Consider the following 25476-nt stretch of genomic DNA (forward strand, 5'->3'; position numbering starts at 1 on the left):
CAAGCTTGGCTTGTAGAATTTTGAGTGTTACTTTGCTAGTGTGTGAGATGATTGTGCAATAGTTTGAGAATTCTTTGGCATTGCCTTTCTTTGGTATTGGAATGAAAACTGACCTTTTCCAGTCCTGAGGCCACTGCTGAGTTTTCCAAATTTGCTGGCATATTGAGTACAGCACTTTAATAGCATCATCTTTTAGGATTTGAAATAGCTCAACTGGAATTCCATCACCTCCACTAGCTTTGTTCTTAGTGATGCTTTCTAAGGCCCACTTGACTTCGCATTCCAGGATGTCTGGCTCTAGGTGAGTGATCACATCATCGTGATTATCTGGGTCATGAAGATCTTTTTTGTATAGTTCTTCCATGTATTCTTGCCACCTCTTCTCCTCTTCTTAATATCTTCTGCTTCTATTAGGTCCATACCACTTCTTTCCTTTATTGTGCCCATATTTGCGTGAAATATTCCCTTGGTATGTCTAATTTTTTGAAGAGATCTCTAGTCTTTACCATTCTATTGTTTTCCTCTGTTTCTTCGCACTGATCACTGAGGAAGGCTTTTTTTAAATCTCTCCTTGTCATTCTTTGGAACTCTGCATTCAAATGGGTATATCTTTCCGTTTCTCGTTTGACTTTCACTTGTCTTCTTTTCTCAGCTATTTGTAAGGCCTCGTCAGACAACCATTTTGCCTTTTTGCGTTTATTTTTCTTGCGGATAGTCTTCATCACTGCCTCCTGTACAATGTCAATAACCTCAGTCCATAGTTCTGAGGCACTCTGTCTATCAGAATTAATACCTTGAATCTATTTGTCACTTCCACTGTATAATCATAAGGGATTTGATTTAGGTCATAGGAAGGACGGATGCTGAAGCTGAAACTCCAATACTTTGGCCCCCTGATGCAAAGAGCTGACTCATTTGAAAAGACCCTGATGCTGGGAAAGATTGAGGGCAGGAGGAGAAGGAGACTACAGAGGATGAGATGGTTGGATGGCATCACTGACTCAATAGACATGAGTTTGGGTATGTTCTGGGAGTTGGTGATGGACAGGCATGCCTGGAGTGCTGCAGTTCATGGGGTCACAAAAAGTCGGACACAACTAGGCGACTGAACTGAACTGAATGGTCTAGTGGTTTTCCCTACTTTCTTCAATTTAAGTCTGAATTTGGCAATAAGGAGTTCATGATCTGAGCCACAGTCAGCTCCTGGTCTTGTTTTTGCTGACTGTATAGAGCTTCTTCATATCTGGCTGCAAAAAATATAATCAATCTGATTTCAGTATTGACCATCTGATAATGTCCACGAGTACAGTCTTCTCTTGTGTTGTTGGAAGACTTTGTTTGCTATGACCAGTGCCTTCTCTTTGCTAAACTCTGTTAGCCTTTGCCCTTCTATACTTCAAGGCCCAATTTGCCTGTTAGTCCGGGTATCTGTTGACTTCCTACTTTTGCATTCCAGTCCCCTATAATGAAAAGGACATCTTTTTTGCATGTTAGTTCTAGAAAGTCTTGTAGGTCTTCATAAAACCATTCAACTTCAGCTTCTTCAGCCTTACTGTTTGGGGCATAGACTTGGATTACTGTAATATTGAGTGGTCTACCTTGGAAATGAACAGAGGTCATTCTGTCATTTTTGAGATTGCATCCAAGTACTGCATTTTGGACTCTCTTGTTGACTATGAGGGCTACTCCATTTCTTCTAAGGGATTCTTGCCCACAGTAGTATATATAAATTCACCCATTCCAGTCCATTTTAGTTCACTGATTCCTAAAATGTCGATGTTTGCTCTTGCCATCTCCTGTTTGACCACTTTCAGTTTGCCTTGATTCATTTACCTAACATTCCAGGTTCCTATGCAGTATTCTCTTTACAGCATCGGACTTTACTTTCATCACCAGTCACATTCACAACTGGGTATTGTTTTTGCTTTTGCTCCGTCTCTTCATTCTTTCCAGAGTTATTTCTCCACTGTTCTTCAGTAGTGTATTGGGCACCTACTGACCTGGGGAGTTCATCTTTCAGTGTTCTATATATTTGCCTTTTCATATTGTTCATGGGGTTCTCAAGGCAAGAATAATGAAGTGGTTTGCCATTCCCTTCCCCAGTGGACCACATTTTGTCAGAACTTTCCACCATGACCTGTCCGCCTTGGGTGGCCCCACCCAGCATGGCTCATAGTTTCATTGAGTTAGACAAGGCTGTGGTTCATGTGATCTTGGTTAGTTTTCTGTGATTGTGGTCTTCAGTCTGTCTGCCCTCTGATCAAGAAGGATAAGAGGCTTATGGAAGCTTCCTGATGGGAGAGACTCACTGAGGTGGGGACCTGGGTCTTGTTTTGATGGGCAGGGCCATGCTCAGTAAATCTATAATCCAATTTTCTGTTGATGGGCAGGGCTGTGTTCCCTCCCTGTTATTTGACCCGAGGCCAAACTATGGTGGAGGTAATGAAGATGATGAAGACCTCCTTCAGAAGGTCCCATGCACACACTGCTCCACTCAGTGCCCCCAGCCCTGCAGAAGGCCACCGCCAACCCACACCTCTGCCAGAGACTCCTGGACACTCACAGGCAAGTCTGGGTCAGTCTCTTGTGGGGTCACTGCTCCTTTCTCCTGGTTTCTGGTGCACACAGTGTTCTGTTGTATCCTCCAAGAGTCTGTTTCCCCAGTTCTGTTTTGGATTATGTTAAAGTCATTATGCTAAAAGTAGTGTATTTGAATTCTAGCCTGAGTACTGTTATTGAGCTGTGTAATCTCTGAACACAGCTTTCCTCTGGGCTTCATGTTTCTCACCAGTTCAGAAACATGTATTTATTAAGCCCACACTGTGTGTGAGGCTTTGTGCTTGGTATTAGGAACAGAAAAATGAATAAGACAACCTCATAAGAGAGATAGGTATGGAAACAACTAAAGCATATGTATTAAGATACATCCACATTTTCTGTTTAAATAAAACAGAGTGCTAGTGATTAATCTGCCAGGGAAATAGGTGTAGGAAAAACTTAAGAGAAGAGACATTTAAGAGTTATTAGGAGTCAGACAAAAAAGTGGAAGAAAGTCATTTTGCAGTTTATTAAGGACAGCTTAAAATTTCATGGTTTTAGCCATATAACTTTTGGAGCCTTTGGAAATGGACATGGGACAAGATGCTAACAATATCAATGAACCATTAAAAGTGATATTCAGATGCTTTGAAAATGTTGAAAACTTCATAAATAAAACTTCTCACCATATAGATATTTAAAAATGCTGCTTGGGAATTTTCTTGGCCTGCAAAGAGTTGACTCATTGGAAAAGACTCTGATGCTGGGAGGGATTGGGGGCAGGAGGAGAAGGGGACGACAGAGGATGAGATGGCTGGATGGCATCACTGGCTCAATGGACGTGAGTCTGAGTGAACTCCAGGAGTTGGTGATGGACAGGGAGGCCTGGTGTGCTGCGGTTCATGGGGTCACAAAGAGTTGGACACGACTGAGTGATTGAACTGAACTGATACATTCCCAACTAGGAATATTTTTTTCTGAAATGTGGAACTCCCTTTATCATAAAGTAGCTTACCTCCACTAAGTCATTTGACTGATAGTCAAGAATAATATCTTGATTTTATCTTACACATGCATATAGCTATTAAGATACAAAAATTTTGCATCATTGTATGTAGATTCACTATACATATATGTTTCTCTCACTGTATAGATTTTTGTAAAACACAGAGCTAATATCAATATATAGTTTATCCCTCAATGATTGCTGCTTTTGTTTCAGATACTACAGAATTCACGTTTTAAAAATATAAATCTTCCTAAACCATACTTCCCCCAACCCCCCCTACCAAGTTAACCACAAAGACATCTGGATTCACAGAGATTCTAACAAAAGATAACCCAACATTTTCTCTTATCTTAGCATTGGATGTATTACCTTGGGATAGGACCTTGTCCAGTACTAAGACTGCTCAATCAAATGGATTTTTTTGGCTGGCTGAACTCACAGTCACTAAGCCGCATCAACAGAAGAAGAGACTTTGCTTCATCCAGTGACTGTATCAAATAGCTATTGTTAGGATGTAAAGGTCTCAGTCGATCAGGACTTGAGGGTCTAAAAGAATTTGATTTCTCTTTATGAGTTTTTTAGAACAGTCAGGAGAACACAGAGCCACCCTTGTTAAATAAAAGATGAAGATGACTGTAAGATCAAAGGGGCTTTTACCTCAATGGAATATGAGAGGAAGAATGGGAGTAGATCTCAGACTAATAGAATTTTAGTGTAGGAAGGGCTCTTAGAAATAGCTCAGCAAATGCCCTCAATGCACATATGAGAAAACTGAAGTGCAGACTGTTAGATGCCTTCCAAAAACCATGCATCCAGTTTTCCTCCAAAGAGTCAGAAAGTATATTTAGTGTAGGATTCAAATTCAGACATTTGACAATATTTACACATTGATTTATATAAGTACATACCAAGCTACAATAATATCACTGACATATATTCATTCCACAAATTTTAATGTGCCACAATATTTTTTTTTTTTGATCATGAAAGTATGATAGTGCATTTACAGGAGACTTGGAAAATACAGAACAAGATTACATATTGTTACACTATATATATTACAATTTTTTAAGTAGATAAATTAAGATTTTTAGTTGGAGTTTCAATATCCAACCCTCAAAAGTGAATAGAAAAAACATACAGAGAAGTAGAAGGATACAGCAGGCCTAAAAAACACTATGAACCAATTCAACATCATTAAGATTTACACAATTTTCACACAACAGTAGGATATAAATTCTACTCAAGTTCTCATACTGCGAACTAGGAGCTACTGGAACATATTCAGGGATATAAAATAAGGCGCAAAAATTTTTCATAGTCTAAAGCTATTGAGTCTGTTATCAGACTCAACAGATCATACAGAGTCTGTTCTCTTATCAATATAGAATTATGTTAGAAATCAGTATCAAAAGGTATTTGAAAATAACCCACATATTTTCAAGTGCAGTGTGACATTTACCAGGAGAGATCTTTGACTTAGCCATTGAAAGCCTCAGTAAAGTTAGAAGGCTAAAAAAACACAGAGGGTGATTGCAGAGAAGAAAGCATTTAAATGAGAAGTTAACATCAAAGATAATTTCTATAATCCTGTTCCCTTCACAGTTTAAGTAGGCTCCCAACCCCTATGCTTTTCAATATCCTTTCCCAATATCCTAGAAATTTACAGGTGTACATTTTAATCATCATTTTGGTCACTATCCATTTCAAAATAAACTGTATGATGCAGTTTAAAAATTATGGATTTTGGAGGAAATATATACATAAAATATAAGGGAAAACAGAGCTTTAGGCAAACTGGAACCAAAAAGCCTTTGGAGCTCTAAAAAATAAGTTCAGTGTATATCAATGAGAAAATAATTTTATCAGATACATTTTCAACTCCCTTCTCTCTCTCTCTCTTCCTTCTGGGACCACTATCACATGAAGATTGATATGCTTGATGTTCCAGAAAATTTCCTTAAACTTTTCTCATTTTTGAAAATTTGTGGGTCTTTCTGTGTATGTTCCAATAGAGCCATATCTATTTTTCTATCATCAGATCACTTAGCATTCTTCTGTATAACGTAGTCTACAGTTCATTCCTTCTAGTGTGTTTTCCATTTCAGTTATTGTATTCTACTGTTATGACTGGTTCTTTTTTTCATATTTTCTAGTTACTTATTAAAATTCTCAGTGTGTTTATCTATTTTCCCTAATTCAGTAAGAATTCTTGTTACTAATGCTCTTAACCCTATCTGGTAAACTGTTTCATTACTTGGTTGAAACAGTTGCCCGTGGTGGTCTTGAAGTGGTGTTGCTTACATAGGAGCATTCCTATGCAGTTTGTGTGTGCCCAGTGGCTTTGGTGTGAGAGCTGGATTCCAGGTGAACATAAGTCACATCTTTCCTCAGGGTATCTGGCGGCTGCCACCTTGGTAGGAGGTAAGACTGAAGATGAAGGAACTAGGGCCAGAGTCAGGTGTGACCTCATGCTCCTTGTCTGCTTAGTGGCTGTTACCATGCTGTCGCAGGCAGGGCTCGTCCCAAGTTGCTGGAGCAGAAGTCCTGATTGTTGGGTCCGAGCTGACTCCGTTCCCTTTAAGTGCATCATCTCCTTGCTCCCAGTACTAGCACCCTTGCTTTTGACCCTGCTTCAGGAGCAAGTACTGGTGTGCACTCCTCACATGTAGAGCTAGAGCTTCCAGCAGCCCTCCTGCTAGTCCCACCAGCCCTACAGCCAGCCATGGGAGCTATCGGAGCTATCTTCCCGTGTTGGACCCCAGGACAGGGGAGCCCAATAGGTGGCTTGTAATGCTTATTCCCCAGGGTGGATCTTCTCCCATGTAATCTCCTTTTTCCTCTGTGTCCCCTCCAAGAGGCACAGGTCCCGACCTGATTGCTTCTCTTTCCTTCCTACCCAATTCCGTGTGGCTCTTTCTTATACCCTTCTTTGTACAAGTGACTTCCTGCCAGTTTCTAGTTAGAACTATTCTACATGTAGGTGTCTTTTTAATGTGTCTGTGGAGGGAGGTGAGTTCCATGTCCTCCTATTCCGCCATCTTGATTTCCTCCCAAATTTAGATTTTGTTCTTTTAATTAGATCTCCCATGACATTAAGCTTTCTCCAAAAACGGAGTTCTGATTTAGGTGACTCTTTTCCTTCTAAACCATGATTATGAAATATTAATTATTTTCATAATTACATTCTATTTAAAGAGTCTAAGAAAAAGAAGACTGATAGTCATTGAATATGGTGGTGACAATATAAGTTCAATTGCAGTTATTAACTGAACTTTACTAATTCTGTTTTACTGTCTTTACATCTGAATAATGCTGATGAGTTCCCTTACTTCAAACGTCCTTCAAGATATTTGTATTTGTTTCTTGGGGAAAGAAATCTCAATACACTGACAGTTAAACTTGTAAAACCAAATAGTAGAAGATAATAAGTTTTCTTGAAATACTGAATTATTGAAACATTTTTTTTTTTCAGTTCACACAAAGAGTGATCATAATGTTCTATTTAAACCAACCATCTCTAGGACATAAAACATGCTCAGTTCAGTTGCTCAGTTATGTCCAACTCTTTGTGACCCCGTGGACTGTAGCATGCCAGGCTTCCCTGTACATCGCCAACTCCCAGAGCTTACTCACTCATGTTCACTGAGTTTGTGATGACATTCAACCATCTCATCCTCTGTCGTCTCCTTCTCCTCCCACCTTCAATCTTTCCCAGCATCAGGGTCTTTTCAAATGAGTCAGCACTTCAGGTGGCCAGCAGTATCAGGTGGCCAAAGTACTGGAGTTTCAGCTTCAATATCAGTTCTTCCAATGAACACCCAGGACTGATGTCCTTCAGGATGGACTGGTTGGATCTCCTTGCAGTCCAAGGGACTCTCGAGTCTTCTCCAACATCACAGTTCAAAAGCATCGATTCTTCGGTGCTCAGCCTTCTTTACACTCCAAGTCTCATATACATACATGACTACTGGAAAAACCATAGCTTTGACTAGACAGACCTTAGCATGAGATGGGAATACCAGACCATGACTTCTCTTTGACTAGACATGACTTGGTAGTAATGACTATGCTTTTTAATAGAGAAAAACATCTGGGTTGGTCATAGCTTTTCTTCCAAGGAGCAAGCATCTTTTAATTTCATGGCTGCAGTCAACATCTGCAGTGATTTTTGAGCCGCCCCCCAAAATAAAGTCTCTCACTGTTTCCATTGTCTCCTCATCTATTTGCCAGGAAGTGATGGGACCAGATGCCATGATCTTACTTTTCTGAATGTTGAGTTTTAAGCCAACTTTTTCACTCTCCTCTTTCACTTTCATCAAGAGGCTCTTTAATTCTTCTTTGCTTTCTGCCATAAGGGTGGTGGCATTTGTGTATCTGAGGTTATTCATATTTCTCCCAGAAATCTTGATTCCAGCTTGTGCTTCATCCAGCTCAGCATTTTGCATGATGTACTCTGCATATATGTTAAATAAGCAGGGTGACAAAATACAGCCTTGATGTACTCCTTTACCTATTTGGATCCAGTCTGTTGTTCCATGTCCAGTTGTAACTGTTGCTTCCTGACCTGCATACAGATTTCTCAGGAGATAGGTCAGGTGGTCTGGTATTCCCATCTCTTTGAGAATCTTCCACAGTTTTTGTGATCCACACAGTCAAAGGCTTTGGCGTAGTCAATAAAGCAAATGTAGATGTTTTTCTGGAACTCTATTGCTTATGCCATGATCCAGCGGATGTTGACAATTTGATCTCTGGTTCCTCTGTCTTTTCCAAATCCACCTTGAACATCTGGAAGTTCATTGTTCATGTACTGTTGAAACCTGACTTGGAGAATTTTGAGCATTACTTTGCTAGTTTGCAAGATGAGTGCAGCTGTGAGGTAGTTTAAACATTCTTTGGCATTGCCTTTCTTTGGGATTGGAATGAAAACTGACCTTTTCCAGTCCTGAGGCCGCTGCTGAGTTTTCTAAATTTGCTGGCATATTGAGTGTGGCTGTTTCACAGTATCATATTTTAGGATTTGAAATAGCTCAACTGGAATTCCATCACTTTCACTAGCTTTGTTCGTACTGATGCTTCCTAAGGCCCACTTGACTTCGCATTCCAGGATGTCTGGCTCTAGGTGATTGATCACACCATCGTGATTATCTGGGTCATGAAGATCTTCTTTGTATAGTAATTCCATGTTCTTGCCACCTCTGCTTAATATCTTCTGCTTCTGTTAGGTCCATACCATTTCTGTCCTTAATTGTGCCCATCTTTGCATGAAATGTTCCCTTGGTATCTCTAATTTTCTTGAAAGATCTCCAGTCTTTCCAATTCTATTGTTTTCCTCTCTTTCTAGCACTGATGAAGGCTTTCTTATCTCTCTTTGCTATTCTTTGGAACTCTGGATTCAAATGAGTTTATCTTTCCTTTTCTCCTTTGTCTTTCACTTCTCTTGTTTCTCAGCTATTTTTGAGGCCTCGTCAGACAACCTTTTTGCATTTCATTTTCTTGGGGACGGTATTGATCACTGCCTCTTGTACAATGTCACAAACCTCCATTCCTAGTTCTTCAGGCACTCTGTATATCAGATCTAATCCCTTGAATCTATTTGTCACTTCCACTGTATAATAATAAGGGATTTGATTTAGGTCATACCTGAATGGTCTAGTGGTTTTCCCTACTTTCTTCAATTTAAGTCTGAATTTGGAAATAAGGAGTTCATGTCTGGTCCACTCCTATTCTTGGTTTTTCTGACTGTATAGAGCGTCTCTCTCTTCAGCTGCAAAGAGTATAATCAATCTGATTTTGGTATTGACCATCTGGTGATGTCCATGTGTAGAGTCTTCTCTTGTGTTGTTGGAAGAGGGTGTTTGCTATGACCAGTGCATTCTCTTGGTAAAGCTCTATTAGCCTTTTCCCTGCTTCATTCTGTACTCCAAGGCCAGATTTGCCTGTTAGTCCAGGTATCTGTTGACTTCCTACTTTTGCATTCCAGTCCCCTATAATGAAAAGGACACCTTTTTTGGGTGTTGGTTATGGAAAGTCTTGCAGGTCTTCATAGAACCGTCCAGCCTCTTTAGCCTTACTGTTTGGGGCGTAGACTTGGATTAATGTGATATTGAGTGGTTTACCTTGGAAATGAACAGAGATCATTCTGTAATTTTTGAGATTGCATCCAAGTACTACATTTTAGACTCTTTTGTTGCCTATGATGGCTGCTCCATTTCTTCTAAGGGATTCATGCCCACGGTAGTAGATATAATGGTCATCTGAATTTAATTCACCCATTCCAGTCCATTTTAGTTCACTGATTCCTAAAGTGTTGATGTTCACTCTTGTCATCTCCTGTTTAACCACTTCCAATTTACCTTGATTCATGGACCTATCATTCCAGGTTCCTATGCAATATTGGTCTTTACGGCATTCAACTTTATTTTAATCAACAATCACATCCCAAACTGTGTGTTGTTTTTACTTTTGCTCCATCTCTTCATTCTCTCTCGAGTTATTTCTCCACTGTTCTTCAGTAGCGTATTGGGCACCTACCGGCCTGAGGAGTTGATCTTTCAGTGTCCTATCTTTTGCCTTTTCATACTGTTTATGGTGTTCTCAAGGCAAGAACACTGAAGTGGTTTGCCATTCCTTTCTCCAATAGACCAGTTTTTGTCAGAACTCCCCACCATGAACCGTCCTTGGGTGGCCCTACATGTGGCATGGCTCATAGTTTCATTGAGTTAGACAAGGCTGTGGTCCATGTGGTAAGCTTAATTAGTTTTCTGTGATTGTGGTTTTCAATAAAACATATTGAATGCTTTCAACGTTTCAAGCAAATTTTAGGAGCATTTCTATAATTTGATGATTATGTATAATTTTAAATGTTGCCACAATCTCTGTCTGCCCTTTTAGTGTGCCTGCTTTCTTAATATGACTAAGCTTACTGAGGTTTACAGTGAAATATCTGACATGTATCCTTTGCAAGATAGTTTTCTAATGTCCTTGGGTTCTCTGCTATGTTGAATTTTGCAGAGACAGCCTTCCACTGTTAGTGCTTATGAATCCCTCTGGAATTAGAAAGGTGGTGGGGAGAAAAAAAGAGCCAGAACTAGTTCCCTTCTGCTAAGCTTTCTTTTCAGCCCCATTACACTGCACAGTTATGTGTAGGTTTCTGAAGAATATGGGCCATTTCAGAAGGAAATTACAGAAAATCCTTCATGGTCAGGATCCTCCGTATTCTGATGTGATAGTTCTTCCTTCTTTCAAGGACAGATAGAGTTAATGGCTAGTAGTTAGTGTCCCCCAGTAAAGAAGTGTGAGGCTGTGTGACTAAACCCAGCTCATAGTTTATCCATTCCGCAAGAAAGAACATGTAATATTTATGAATTTCCAGGAAAGACTCTTTGTATGAAAGATAATATTTTATTTTTTTTTTAGTATTTCTACTAGATATTAGAATGAAAATTTCCTTGTAATGTCTCTAATGAAGTACAGGATGCACCCCCCCCCCCAAAGACTCTTGATTTCTGCTTAGACAGTCATTACGAAAAAGTGTTAGAGCATCTCCCACTTCTTTCAAAACAGTTGTCTTTCCTGCCCACAGAGATGACCCCAGGAGTGCCCCTAAGTCCAAAGTGAGCCATGCCAACTAAGAGTTCTGGGATTTTATGGATATTCTAAAGACCTTTGGCAGAAGTCAATTAGTAGCTGAACACTGCTTAGCACTCCCTTATACAGGGATTTGGAAGAGGAAATGGCAACCAAATCCAATATTCTTGCCCAGAGAATTTCATGGGCAGAGGAGCCTGGAAGGCTACAGTCCATGAAGTTGCAAAGATTTGGACAAAACTGAGCATGCCTGCATACAGGGATTCAATGAATACTGATGATGAAGCAGGTCTGTCTCTTAGCCTGGTAATGTTCATTCTATTATTACTATAATTAAAAAATTCTATCTAACTTGTATTTTCTCTTGGAAGTGCAAAGAAAAAGCATCTAAATACTTTGGTCTCCATGGAGGGCAAGGGAGTCCATCATTAATATCTTCCCCCTTCTTCTGACATAAGCACCATGTACCTTTACCCCTGCCTTCAGGTAATGTTCCTTATCCACCTTTTGTTATTGTTGTGTGAATGTCTACAGAGTATCCGGCCCACTCAGTCCCTCTTCTAATCACCAGGATGCTCATATGATCCAGTCTGACTAATCGTAACACTCCATCCCTAGAATTAGACTTGTTTATTAAAGGGTGTGTGATCAGTTCTGTTCTGTGCTAAGCCAGTACAATTCAGTTTCCTCTCTGGGATTTTATGTGACCAGGAAGAAAGAGAGAAGCCCTCTTTTCTCTGAGTAATTAACCTGGGAAAAGGTAAACCCAGAACATATCCATGATTTTTCTTCCTTTATCCTTAACTTTGGGCAAAATTGTCTACAATGTGAGCAATGAAATCAGCCCACAGAAGGGAGGATAGACAAGAGTATAGCATAAATTCCCAGTTCTACTTCATATTCCTGGCCCTGTTTGGGTTCCCTTGTGAGGCTCAATCACTCAGTGGTGCCCGACTCTTTGTGACCCTGTGGACTCTTAGCCCACCAGGCTCCTCTGTCCATGGAGTTTTCCAGGCAAGAATACTGGAGTGGGTTGCCAATCCACTTTACTCGTGCTATTAGCCTACTTGGGCTGCCATAGCAAGATACAACAGACTGGGTTGCTTAAACTACTGAAATTAATTTTCTTAAAGTTCTGCAGGCTGAAAGTCCAAGGTCAAAGTTCTGAGAGGTTTGGTTTCAGCTGAGGTCTCTCCACCTGGCTTGTAGAAGGCCACCTTCTTGCTGTGTCGTCACATGGCTTTCTCCCTCTGCATGGGCACCTGTGGTATCTCTCTCCCTCTAAGGATACCAGTCATACTGGATTGGGCCCCATCTTTATGACCTCATGTGACTTTCATTACCTCCCTATCAGCTCCATTTCCAAATATGATCATGTTAGGAGTTAGGGCTTAAACATATGACATTTTAGTTGAGTTCAGTTGCTCAGTCATGACTGACTGTTTACGACCCCATGGACTGCAGCATGCCAGGCTTCCCTGTACATCAGCAACTCCTAGAGCTTGCTCAAACTCATGTCCATCGAGTCAGTGATGCCATCCTACCATCTCATCCTCTGTTATCCCCTTCTCCTCCCACCTGAAATCTTTCCCAGCATCAGGGTCTTTTCCAATGAGTCAATTTTTCACATCAGCTGGCCAAAGTATTGGAGCTTCAGCATCAGTCCTTCAAATGAATATTCAGGACTAATATCCTTTAGGATTGACTGATTGGACCTCCTTGCAGTCCAAGGGACTCTCAAGAGTCTTATCCAACACCATAATTCAAAAGCATCAATTCTTCGGTGCTCAACTTTCTTCAGAGTCCAACTCTCACATCCATATATGACTACTGGAAAAGACATAGCTTTGACTAGATGGACTTTTGTTGGTAAAGTAATGTTTCTGCTTTTTAATATGCTATCTAGGTTGGTCATAGCTTTTCTTCCAACGAGCAAGCAGCTTTTAATTTCATGGCTGCAGTCACCATCTGCAGTGATTTTGGAGCCCCCCAAAATAAAGTTTCTCACTGTTTCCATTGTTTTCCCATCTATTTTCCGTGAAATGATGGGGCCAGATGCCTTGATCTTAGTTTTTTAAATGTTGTTTTAAGCCAGCTTCTTCACTCTCCTCTTTCACGTTCATCAAGAGGCTCTTTAGTTCTTTTTTACTTTCTGCCATAAGGGTGGTGTCATCTGCATATTTGAGGTTATTGATATTTCTTCTGGCAGTTTTGACTCCAGCTTGTATTTCATCCAGCCCAGCATTTCTCATGATGTACTCTGCATGGAAGTTAAATAAGCAGAGCAGCAATATACAGCCTTGACATACACCTTTCCCAATTTGGAACCAGTCCTTTGTTCCATGTCCAGTTCTAACTGCTGCTTCTTGACTTGCATACAGATTTCTCATGAGGCAGGTAAGGTGGTCTGGTATTCCCATCTTTTTAAGAATTTTCCACAATTTTGTGTGATCCACACAGTCAAAGGCTTTGGTTTAGTCGATAAATCAGAAGTAGATGTTTTTTAGGAACTCTCTTGGCTTTTTCTGTGATCCAACGAATGGCCATTTGATCTCTGGTTCCTCTCCCTTTCTAAATACACGTTGAACATCTGGAAGTTCTTGGATGATGAAGTATTGCTGAAGCCTAGCTTGGAGAATTTTGAGCATTACTTTGCTAACATGTGAGATGAGTGCAATTGTGCGGTAGTTTGAGCATTCTTTGGCATTGCCTTTCTTTGGGATTGGAATGAAAACAAACCTTTTCCAGTCCTATGGCCACTGCTGAGTTTTCCAGATTTGCTGGCATAATGAGTGCAGCACTTTTACAGCATCATCTTTTAGGATTTGAAATAGCTCAACTGGAATTCCATCACGTCCATTAGCTTTGTTCATAGTGATGCTTCCCTAAGGCCCACTTGACTTCACACTCCAGGATGTCTGGCTCTAGGAGAGTGATCACACCATCGTGGTTATCTGGGTTATGAAAATCTTTTTTGTATAGTTTTTCTGTGTATTCTTGCCACCTCTTCTGAATATCTTCTTCTTCTCTTAGGTCCTTCCCGTTTCTGTCCTTTATTGAGCCCATCTTTGCATGAAATATTCCTTTAGTATCTCTAATTTTTTGAAGAGATCTCTAGTCTTTCCCATTCTATTGTTTTCTTCTATTTCTTTGCATTGCTCACTGAGGAAGGCCTTTGTATCTCTCATTGCTATTCTTTGGAACTCTACATATATCTTTCCTTTTCTTCTTTGCCTTTTGCATCTCTTCTTTTCTCAGCTCTTTGTCAGGCCTCCTCAGACAACCATTTTGCCTTTTTGCATTTCTTTTTCGTGGGGATGGTCGATCATTGCCTCCAGTACAATGTCACTAACCTCTGTCTTTAGTTCTTCAGGCACTCTATCAGATCTAATCCCTTTAATCATTTGTCACTTCCACTGTATAATTGTAAGGAGTTTGATTTAGGTCAAATATGACTTTTAGGAGGATACATCTCAATCTATAACATCCCCAACACAGGAAAGTCAGTTTTTTTAATCAGGAATAAAAACCTTGTGTTTTGGGTTCTAGCTCCCACCCACACAATGAAATGCCCTGGCCTGAGTCCTGTGGCCTACTCTTTGAAGCTCTGCACTCCACTGGCCATCACTGGACAGTTTCACAAACTGTGAAGGGAGCATGGCTGGGAATGCTTCCACAGTGTCCTTTTTGATGTTTCTGCTAGTTCCCTAGTTTCTCTACCAATTCATCTATTCAAGATAGCACATCTCCCAAGGACAAGCATCATCATCATCGTTATTATCATTATATTACTACTTCTACTATTATTATTTTCTAAGAGTAAATGTAGCCCCAAAATTCTGGGGGAAAACATTTCTTCTTTTATATAGGTGCTTGCTCTGCACTTGGTATTAATGAGACCTTATTTTTAACAGTTCATTTAATTCCAGCTGGGCCTGTCAGAGTCTTGAAGACTTGCATAAGCCTTAACCTGAGTTCCTTTTATTTTCTTTGAGAAGCTTTCCAAACATTATTACATTTCAATTCCTTCCACCTTCAGCCACACATTCAAACCAGCAGGCTGTTACAAGCTAGCTTGTCATGTGGCTGTGTGCCTTTCCTCCAGCTACCGTCATCTCTTTAGGGGAAGGCACAGAATAGGCAGACAGTTAAACTTAACTAGGGGTATGGTTATGATCACAAGAGGCTCAAATGATAGAAAAAATGGGGGCATGGATGTTGCGTACATGTGCGAGGGAGTGAATACACTGCTGGACTGTGGAATCCAACCTGGAGAGAGAAGAGAAGTGAGGTGGGAAAAAAGTGATGACTGCATCAGGAGGATGGGTGGTTAAAGATTATTCAAGCAAACCACAAGGAGTAGAGGCTGGCAGGCAGAGAGGAAACTTTTAAAACTGTGTTTTTGAAAGTGTTGCAGTTATTGGTAATGAGACAGTCTAGGGCAGGGGTAAGTCAGCTTAGGTAGACAGTAAATATTTTCAGCTGTGTGGGCCAGTGCAGGAGACATAAGAGACACAGGTTTGATCCCTGGGTCAGGAAGATCCCCTGGAGGAGGGCATGGCTACCCACTCCAGTACTGTTGCCTGGAGAATTCCATGGACAGAGGAGCCTGGTAGGCTACAGTCCAAAGGGTCGCAAAGAATCAGACATGACTGAAGCGATTTAGCACGCATACACACAGGCCATAGGTATGTCTTGACAACTCAGTTCATTGTTACAGGGAACTGTTATTGTTCACTGTGAACTGTGAACCATTCACTGAAATACAGGGAACTGTTACTGAACTGTTATTGTTACTGCAAAGAAGGTAATCATAGATGATATAAACATGAATGAACATGGATGCACTCCACTTAAAAAAGATAAAATCCATCCTTAGTTTGCAGGCTGGACAAAAGCATGCAGTGGTCTGGATTTGGCTGCAGGCCAGTTTGCCAACTGTTCGCTCTAGGTTATATCCATTATATGGATATAGGTTTCATCCATTATATGGATGAAAGCGGCAGCAAGTGAAGTGTAAAACACTGGATATGAAAAGATTTGAGGATTGAAGAGTTAGAAGCCTGAATGGATCATCAGCATAGATGTTAAGCTCACTGTGCAAAATGACAGGGATTCTGTAGGAATAAACACTTGAAGCGGAGTGCTAAAATCTTCAATGAATATAGGGAGTAACCAGGTGAATGGCAGATACCTATGAAAATGAAAGGTGGTATTATGATGGCATATACTTCAAGTAGGTTTGGTTTTTTATTTGTTTTGTGTTTCTTTTTATGGCAAGGAAAGGAACATTGATCTGGAAACCATGATGGAGAGGCTGCCAACCCACTTGCCTCTCATATGAGAAGAGGGGGGACATTCCTCACCTGTGAGGCCTGTAGGAAAGGTAATGTCTTCCAGAGCATAGTCTGATTCCAACAGAAGAGAAAGTTACAGGAACATTCAGAGGACTTGAGGTTGCAAGCTTCGTGTAGATGCTGTCATGGGGGGCACGGTGAGTGAAAAGGCAGCTGCAGTGAGGGGCTGAGTAAGCGAAGGGGCTTATACGGAAGGAGGGGAGAGTCTGAGAGACTAGGAGTTCTTGTGTCAAAGGAAGAAGGTTGTAAATGCAGTGAGGCTAATATGCATGATTTCTTATGAGGAAAAGTAATAGTTAATAATTGATTCTAATTTTGGTATCCTTCTAGAGACTGTTCTCTTTGGCTGTGAGACAGGCAACATTTTGAAATGAGGTGGGGAAGCTGAGGGGCTGTTTATCCAGGAAGGTGAGGATCCCTGAGGATTTCTCTCAGCTCCTGCTCAGGTCCTGGGCATCCTTTATCATTATATTCCCAGTGGCTACTATAATTTGTGGCAATCCATCTTCATAATAAAGACAAATTCACAAACCACAATAATAAAAGGCACAATAAAGAATGATATAAGAAATGTCCAGACAAAGCAATTGAGGAAAAAAAGAGGGTGAAGTTTATTGGATTAAAAATTCAGAAAAATATATCAGAAGGTGATGCCTTTACTGAGGGCCCTGGCAGATGAATTTTTGACACGTCACCAATGGTGACTCTGATGCTGCGGGTGTAGTGACTGAGGGCATCCATGTGGTTTCATGACCGTCTAACAATAATTGCTTCCAGGGATCCCAGTTATGTCTATATGTTTTCAGTGATCAAAATGAAAAGATTTGGCCATTCCAAATTTTTGTGTGTTCTTTTGTTACATTTCCCAAGAGATAAGGTGCTAGAAATGGCCAAACAGGTAGCAACAAATTGCAAACTGTAATGATCTCATCTGCTGTCTGCTTTAAAAGGATGCTGGGGCCCCCTTGGAAAGATACGAAGGGTGGAGACAAAAAAAAAAAAAAGGAATTGAAAGATTATTTCTATTATTTCTTGAGGAAATAATTGGTATATAAAAAAAACTGCCTTCACTGTCTAGATAAGTTTTGGTGAAATGTCAGTATTGTGTAAAATGCCATGTTCGGTCAGCCTCTTCATATGTCCAATTTAGTCAGTAGAGAGCCTGAGGGCTCTTATAGATATAGAATGATTTCCTTGTGCTGTCAGAGCAGGAAAGTAATAACTCAATGCTTTCAATTTGGATTTGCTCCTTTGGTCTAGTTTTCAATAAAATTATAGCCATAGGCTATTTTTATAAAATTCCCAAGTTGGTACAAAATTACTTTAACCTTAAGAGTTCTTTTCCACACTTGGATTCACTTTACCTCAAATTTTTCTATCAGTCTAGGTATAATCTGTGATGGAAAATATTTCCTCTTCACAGATATGAACATAAATGAAGAAAGAGTTCTGAAGTCCTTCTTACAATTGACTTTTCACTTTAGAAGAATTGTTCCAAACCTGGAGTCTTCATGAAAAAAACTGAGTAATACTCACTTCACTCCTCACAAGAGTCGATGCATAAATCACCTGAAAGAAAAACAAAACAAAACTTTACCTACCTGGTTATTTATCTTCAGTATTATAGAAAAATGTTTAACTATTGTTGAGTAATACATCATCCCAAAATGTAACAGCATGAAATAATGAATATTCATTATCACACAGTTTTGAGGGTCAAGAAACTAAGACAGTGAGACATCGGGCTGGTTCTGGCTTAGAGTCTCTGGTGAGGTTGCAGATGCACTTGTGGTGGGACCTTCAGGTTTGTTGGCAGGCTTCAGGTCCTTATTGGCTGTTAGCTGGAGACTTCTATTCCTTGACACGTGGGCTGCTTCATAGGCTGCTTGAGAGTCCTTATAACATGGCAATGGCTTCCCTCAGATCAAGTGATGAGAAAGAAGAGAACCCAAGACAGAAACTAGAGTCTGCTATAATCTAATTTTGGAAGTGACCTCTGCTGTAATCTCATGGGTCACACAGCCCAACCCTGATACAGCCTGGGGGCAGTCTATACAAACGTGAGTGTCATTAGGGACCATCCTGGAGACTAGCTGTCACTAATATTAATTCAACTGAATGTTCTCTTATAAAAGAATTGCATATTTTGGTAACTACAGAAATGGAAACCTAGAGAAAAAAATAACTGAGATAATCACTGTGACCATGTTGGCCTATGCACATCTGTCCAGGGGTTTGCTTTGCATGTGTTGATCACATAATACTTACGAAACTGGTTTTTCTGATTTAATGTTTCAAATGAACTCATTCCTTCCATTACAGACAATTGTTTTATTATAAAATTTTTACTTTTTGTTCAGAAATAAGACTCCTTCCTTTCTTTATGTATAAATTACTCCCTTGTCCCATGGCACATTTTGCAACTTTAGTTCCCAAACCTGCGTTAAAAAGGGCCTGGCATGTTCCTCTGATGTCAGGGGGCTGTGTAGGCAGCAGCACACTCTGTCCCTTCAACAGTTGTTTTCCATTTTGGCAGGAAACCTTTGGTTGAGCAATAGCGACAGGATAAAGCTTTCTCACCTCTAGCCTTGGACTGGGGGTGGGGCGCTGAGGGAGTAGAAACTAAGAGGAAGGACAAGCCTAGAACAGGATAAAAAATCGGTCCGGAAATGCTGTAATGGGTCCACAGCTAAGGTGAGAGGCAGAACACACTGACCTGTGTCCTTCCCATAAGGCAGAATTAATGTCGTCCTTTGGTCTGCAGTACTGTTTCTTTGAAACCTCTGAAAGAGCCTCCCTAGGTGGCAGCTAATGTGGGGAGGGGATAGCTCTAATTCTCACCCTCTGAGTGTTAAACTTTGGTGAGTCCCTGTCTCTGCAGGTCAGGACAGGGGTGGAGTTAGTGGAGAAGCTATGGGGTATTTTGTCATTTCCCATGGATATTTGATTTTGCTCTTTGTTTCTGTTTCTGAAAAAAAATTTTTTTTCTTCCTAAAAACTCTGTTTTTTAAAAAATAACAGATATTAATACTAACCATTGACTTGATGGTGAGTTATAAGAGCTAACTTTTATTGTGTGAAGTTATTAAATGTATTTAAAATGTTAATTTAATGCAACCAACTTGGTAATACCATTATTATCACACTTGTACAGATGAGAAAAGAGGGACATAGCATATTAAGTGTCCTACCCTGAGAAACTAAGCTGGTGAGTGTCAGAGTGTGGCTCCCATGAGTATCAGAGTTTGACTCCGGAGCACGCTCACTGGCCAAGCATGATCACTTCCCCACGTGTCCTAGGTTCTGTGCTAAGCACCATGCATATATTCTCTCAGTTCAGTTCAGTTGCATCAGACTCTTTGTGACCCCATGGACTGCAACATGCCAGGCCTCCTGTCCATTACCAACTCCTGGAGCCTACTCAAACTCGTGTCCATCGCATTGGTGATGCCATCCAACCATCTCATCCTCTGTTGTCCCCTTCTCCTCTTGCCTTCAATCTTTCCCAGCGTCAGGGTCTTTTCAGATGAGTTAATTCTTCACATCAGGTGGCCAAAGTATTGGAGTTTCAGCATCAGTCCTTCCAATGAATATTCAGGACTGATTTCCTTTAGGATTGACTGGTTGGATCTCCTTGATTTCCAAGGGACTCTTGAGTCTTCTCCAACACCACATTTCAAAAGCATCACTTCTTTGGCACTCAGCTTTCTTTATAGTCCAACTCTCACATCCATACGTGACTACTGGAAAATCCATAGCTTTGACTAGATGGACATTCGTTGGCAAAGTAATGTCTCTGTTTTTAATATGCTGTCTAGGTTGGTCATAGCTTTTCTTCCAAGGAGCAAGCATCTTTTAATTTCATGGCTACAGTCACCATCTGCAGTGATTTTGGAGCCCCCCAAAATAGTCTCTCACTGTTTCCATTGTCTCCCCATCTATTTGCCATGAAGTGCTGGGACCGGATGTAATTATCTTAGTTTTCTGAATGTTGAGCTTTAAGCCAACCTTTTCACTCTCCTCTTTCACTTTCATCAAGAGGATCTTTAGTTCTTTGCTCTCTGCCACAAGGGTGGTGTCATCTGTGTATCTGAGGTTATTGATACTTCTCCCATCAATCTTGATTCCAGCTTGTGCTTCATCCAGCCTGGCGTTTAGCATGATGTACTCTGTGCAGAAGTTAAATAAGCAGGGTGACAATATACAGCCTTGATGTACTCCTTTCCTGATTTGGAATCAGTCTGTTGTTCCATGTCCAGTTCTAACTGTTGCTTCTTGACCTTCATACAGATTTCTCAGGATACAGGTCAGATGGTCTGGTATTCCCATCTCTTTGAGAATTTTCCACAGTTTTTGTGATCCACACAGTCAAAGGCTTTGGCATAGTCAATAAAGAAAAAGTAGATGTTTTTCAGGAACTCTATTGCTTTTGCAATGATCCAACAGATATTGGCAGTTTGATCTCTGGTTCTTCTGTCTTTTCCAAATCCAGCTTGAACATCTGGCAGTTCATTGTTCATGTACTGTTGAAGCCTGACTTGGAGAATTTTGAGCATTACTTTGCTAGTTTGTGAGATGAGTGCAACTGTGCAATAGTTTAAACATTCTTTGGCATTGCCTTTCTTTGGGATTGGAATGAAAGTTGATCTTTTCCACCTGTGGCCAGTGCTGAGTTTTCCAAATTTGCTGGCATATTGAGTGCAGCACTTTCACAGCATCATCTTTTAGGATTTGAAATAGCTCGACTGGAATTCCATCACCTCCACTAGCTTTGTTCATAGTGATGCTTCCTAAGGCCCACTTGACTTCACATTCCAGGATGTCTGGCTCTAGGTGAGTGACCACACCATTGTGGGTCATGAAGATTTTTTTTGTATAGATCTTTTTTCTTGTGGGTATTCTTGCCACCTCTTCTTATCTTCTGCTTCTGTTAGGTCCATACCATTTCTGTCCTTTATTGTGACCATTTTTGCATGAAATATTCCCTTGGTATCTCTAATTTTCTTGAAGGAATCTCTAGTCCTTCCCATTCTGTAGTTTGCCTCTATTTCTTTGCATTGATCACTGAGGAAGACCTTCTTATATCTCTTTGTTATTCTTTGGAACTCTGCATTCAAATGGATATATATTTCCTTTCTCCTTTGCATTTCACTTCTCTTCTTTTCACAGCTATTTGTAAGGCCTCCTCAGACAACCATTTTGCTTTTTTGCATTTCTATTTCTTGGAAATGGTCTTGATCCCTGCCTCCTGTACAATGTCACAAACTTCTGTCCATAGTTCTTCAGACACTCTATCAGATCTAATCCTTTGAATCTATTTGTCACTTTCACTGTAAAATACTAAGGGATTTGTTTTAGGTCATACCTGAATGGTCAAGTGGTTTTCCCTACTTTCTTCATTTTAAGTTTGAATTTGGCAATAAGGAGTTCATGATCTGAGCCACAGTCACCTCCCAGTCTTGTTTTTGCTGACTGTATAGAGCTTCTTCATCTTTGGCTGCAAAGAATATAATTAGTCTGATTTTGGAATTGACCATTTGGTGATATTCATGTGTAGAGTCTTCTCTTGTGTTGTTGGAAGAGGGTGTTTGCCAGACCAGTGTGTTCTTTTGGCAAAACTGTATTAGCCTTTGCCCTGCTTCATTCTGTACTCAAGGCCAAACTACTGTATTTTGGACTCTCTTGTTTCTGTGATGGCTACTCCATTTCTTGTAAGGGATTTGTGCCCGAAGTAGTAGATATAATAGTCATCTGAGTTAAATTCACCCATTCCAGTGCGTTTTAGTTTGCTAATTCCTAAAATGTTGACGTTCACTCTTGTCATTTCCTGTTTGACCACTTCCAATTTGCCTTGATTCATGGAACTAGCATTCTAGGTTCCTATGCAGTATTGCTCTTTACAGCATTGGACTTCACTTCCATCACCAGTCACATCCACAACTGGGTGTTGTTTTTGCTTTGGCTCCATCTCTTCATTCTTTCTGGAGTGATTTCCCTACTGTTCTCCAGTAGATATTGGGCACCCTCTGACCTGGGGAGTTCATCTTTCAGTGTCCTATCTTTTTGCCTTTTCATCCTGTTCATAGGGTTCTCAAGGCAAGAATAATGAAGTAGTTTGCCATTCCCTTCTCCAGTGGACCACGTTTTGTCAGAACTCTCCACCATGACCTATCCATCTTGGGTGGCCCCACACAGCATGGCTCATAGTTTCATTGAGTTAGACAAGACAGTGGTCCATGTGATCAGATTGGTTAGTTTTCTGTGATTGTGGTTGTCAGTCTGTCTGCCGTCTAATGGAGAAGGATAAGAGGCTTATGGAAGCTTCCTGATGGGAGAGACTGACTAAGGGGGAACTTAGGTCTTGTTCCAATGGGCAGTGCCATGCTCAGTAAACCTTTATTCCAATTTTCTGTTGATGGGCAGGGTTGTGTTCCCTCCCTGTTATTTACCTGGGGCCAAACTATGGTGGTGTTTGCTATGACCAGTGTGTTCTCTTGTCAAAAACTCTACCTACTTTTGCATTTCAGTCCCCTATTATGAAAAGAACAATTTTTTTGGTGTTAGTTCTAGAAGGTCTTGTAGGTCTTCATAGAACCATTCAACTTCAGCTTCTTCAGCATTTCTGGTGGTGCATAGAGTTGGATTACTGTGATATTGAATGGTTTGCCTTGGAAACAAACAGAGATCATTCTGTCTCAATGTACATATATAACACTGTGACATAGATCTTATTTTCCACAGTTTATTGATGGAGAAACCGAGGCACAGGGAAGTTAGTTATCTTGGCCAAGTTCCCTTGACTGATATGGACAGAGCTTGTATTCAAACCAAGGTTTATCTATTCTTCTTCTACTACGCATGTTCCCAGGGTAAGGGAATGATTCGTTTTATGGCGAGCAGCAGATAGATGGAGAGTACTTCACATTACTTCCATATAATACATTGCATAGAAAAAAAGGATCTTGAGCAGATTGTATCTTCTCTGTGTTGGACCTTTTGTTTAGTTGTCACATGATTTCTTGATTTTCTTATGGTTCAGTTTTAGTCATTTCAGGTCTCAGATTTATTAGTAGAAGCAATGCTTGTTTATAGAGAAGCTCTGAAGTGGGATTTTGACAGAGCAAATGTTACTTCTGATATGATGTCTAGATTTATCTGCCTAACTCAGTAAATAGTAGTATATACTGCTCTTGATACAGAATTTTTCACAGGTATGAAAATACACATGTACATACATGCAAATACATACATACGCACACAGTGAGAGCACACGGTCTTTGACTTGACTGGTAAATATGAAATAAACTCACTGACAGGAAAATCTAATTGTAAATTCTGTTTGCCTATGGATATTCAGGGGGAGGTTAGGCCCCAGAGAGAGAATAATGTTATTTTTATATTTTTAATGTCATAAAAAGGACTTTAAATAGTTGCCTGTGATTTCATTAATGAAAGAAAACATTAAGTTTCTTTGTAACAGTGTAAATTCTACAATGTATTTTGCTGAGTGGTGTGTTTTTGTGGTCATACTTACTGTCATGTCTGATGTTTGGCAACATAATACTTGAAATGAACCCAAATGACAGGAAGGACTTTCTGCACTTTTGTATATAGAGTGTATAACCTACTCTGTATGACCAAAAGTAGGCTGATGGAGGAAAAGCACTAAGAGTGTTATGTGTTTTTAAGCCACTACTTTTGTTTTCCGTGGATAAACGACATGAGGTTGAATACTTCAAGTTAGTCCTCATGGTAATTAGAAAGTTAGAAAGTGTTTCTCAGCATATTCCTGCTTTTCCTTTCTGTTTTCCTTTTCTTCTCTGGGTTCCTGACCTTTTCTTTTTTCCCCCATCACTACCATCCCCCAAATACTCCTGCCCTCCTCCCCTCTAGAGGTATATATGACTACAGATTAACCCTTGTAATGAAACCCTCTACGTTCAAGCCCTAACACTGGATCCTTTACTTGAGATGATCAACTTGACTTCTCTGATGTGCTGTCTATATTTTCAAGTTGGGAAGGATAATAATTAGTTGACAAAGTTGTAAAGATTCCCAAAAGATGCTTATGAAATGCCTGATACATAATAGCTGATTGTTAAGATTATCATTACCAAACTGTCTCCCTAAAACTACATTTCTATTTCAGAGTTATTTCTGTTCTCTTCCTTCATCAGTACTCGCATTTAATCTGTGACTTTATGTCGGATTATTGAGGAAAGAATTAGACAAACTAATTAAAATATGAACTACCAATAACAATGTGTAAATAAATTAATGAACAGTGTGAATTTGATGGGACACAGATATAAAGTTGTTAATATCTTTCTCTTACAAAATCACTTCCTTCAACCATTCTTTGTAGAATTGCCATTTCTATTCCTTAGTGTTATCTTGGGACAAATTCTATAGCTTTCCTGTCAACCTCAGTTATTAAATATCAGTTTATCTTCAGTCTAAATCTTTCTCTTCCGTGCATCAGCGCAAGACTTTTGGCTCTAAGGAGTTGGAATTGGAAAGGGATAAGTTCTGTTTTAGGGATTTTTCCTTATCCTCCCTTTTCTGAAGCTCTTTTTGTATATTGAGGACAGAGAACTGAGATGGGAGAAACAACCTGTTGAATGATTTTTAATTAGAGTTGGTTGGTCTTTTCCTCTTTTGACTGTAACAGTTGCCTTGGTGATGACTTCTGAGTGAAAAGTACCAAATACAATTCTCTCTTGGGGTGCGCCTGTGAATGCTCAGGAGACCCTGCAGCTGGCTTCTTGCTCTATTCTCTGCCATAGGAGATCTGCTGGGCATTGAACTCTTCCATCCAATTAATCTTTATGAGTTTAACTTCAGACGGGGCGGTTGTCCAAGGTGATGTAGGTTGGGAGCTGTTTTGCTACTGTCTCCCAAGGTATAGCACTTGAGTAGGCATTGTCTCATCTAGGTGTCCATTCCTGAATCCATCACTGTTTAAGAGAATTGTATTTGCGT

At 40.2% G+C, this 25476-nt stretch overlaps 1 protein-coding gene across 1 annotated transcript in view; it reads left to right on the top strand.

The window, feature by feature from the left end:
• Window positions 1-25476, top strand: part of LOC147370956 (uncharacterized) — a 103293-nt gene that overhangs the window by 7556 nt on the left and 70261 nt on the right. The window contains exon 2 of the mRNA XM_086406482.1: window positions 2391-2565. Coding sequence (XP_086262608.1) covers window positions 2391-2565 — 175 coding nt within the window. The remainder of the gene's footprint in view (window positions 1-2390; window positions 2566-25476) is intronic.

This window comes from Bos grunniens, chromosome 6, assembly GCF_055505025.1.
Source record: "Bos grunniens cultivar Pamir isolate PY7600 chromosome 6, Bosgru_T2T1.0, whole genome shotgun sequence".
NCBI classification, from domain to species: domain Eukaryota; kingdom Metazoa; phylum Chordata; class Mammalia; order Artiodactyla; family Bovidae; genus Bos; species Bos grunniens.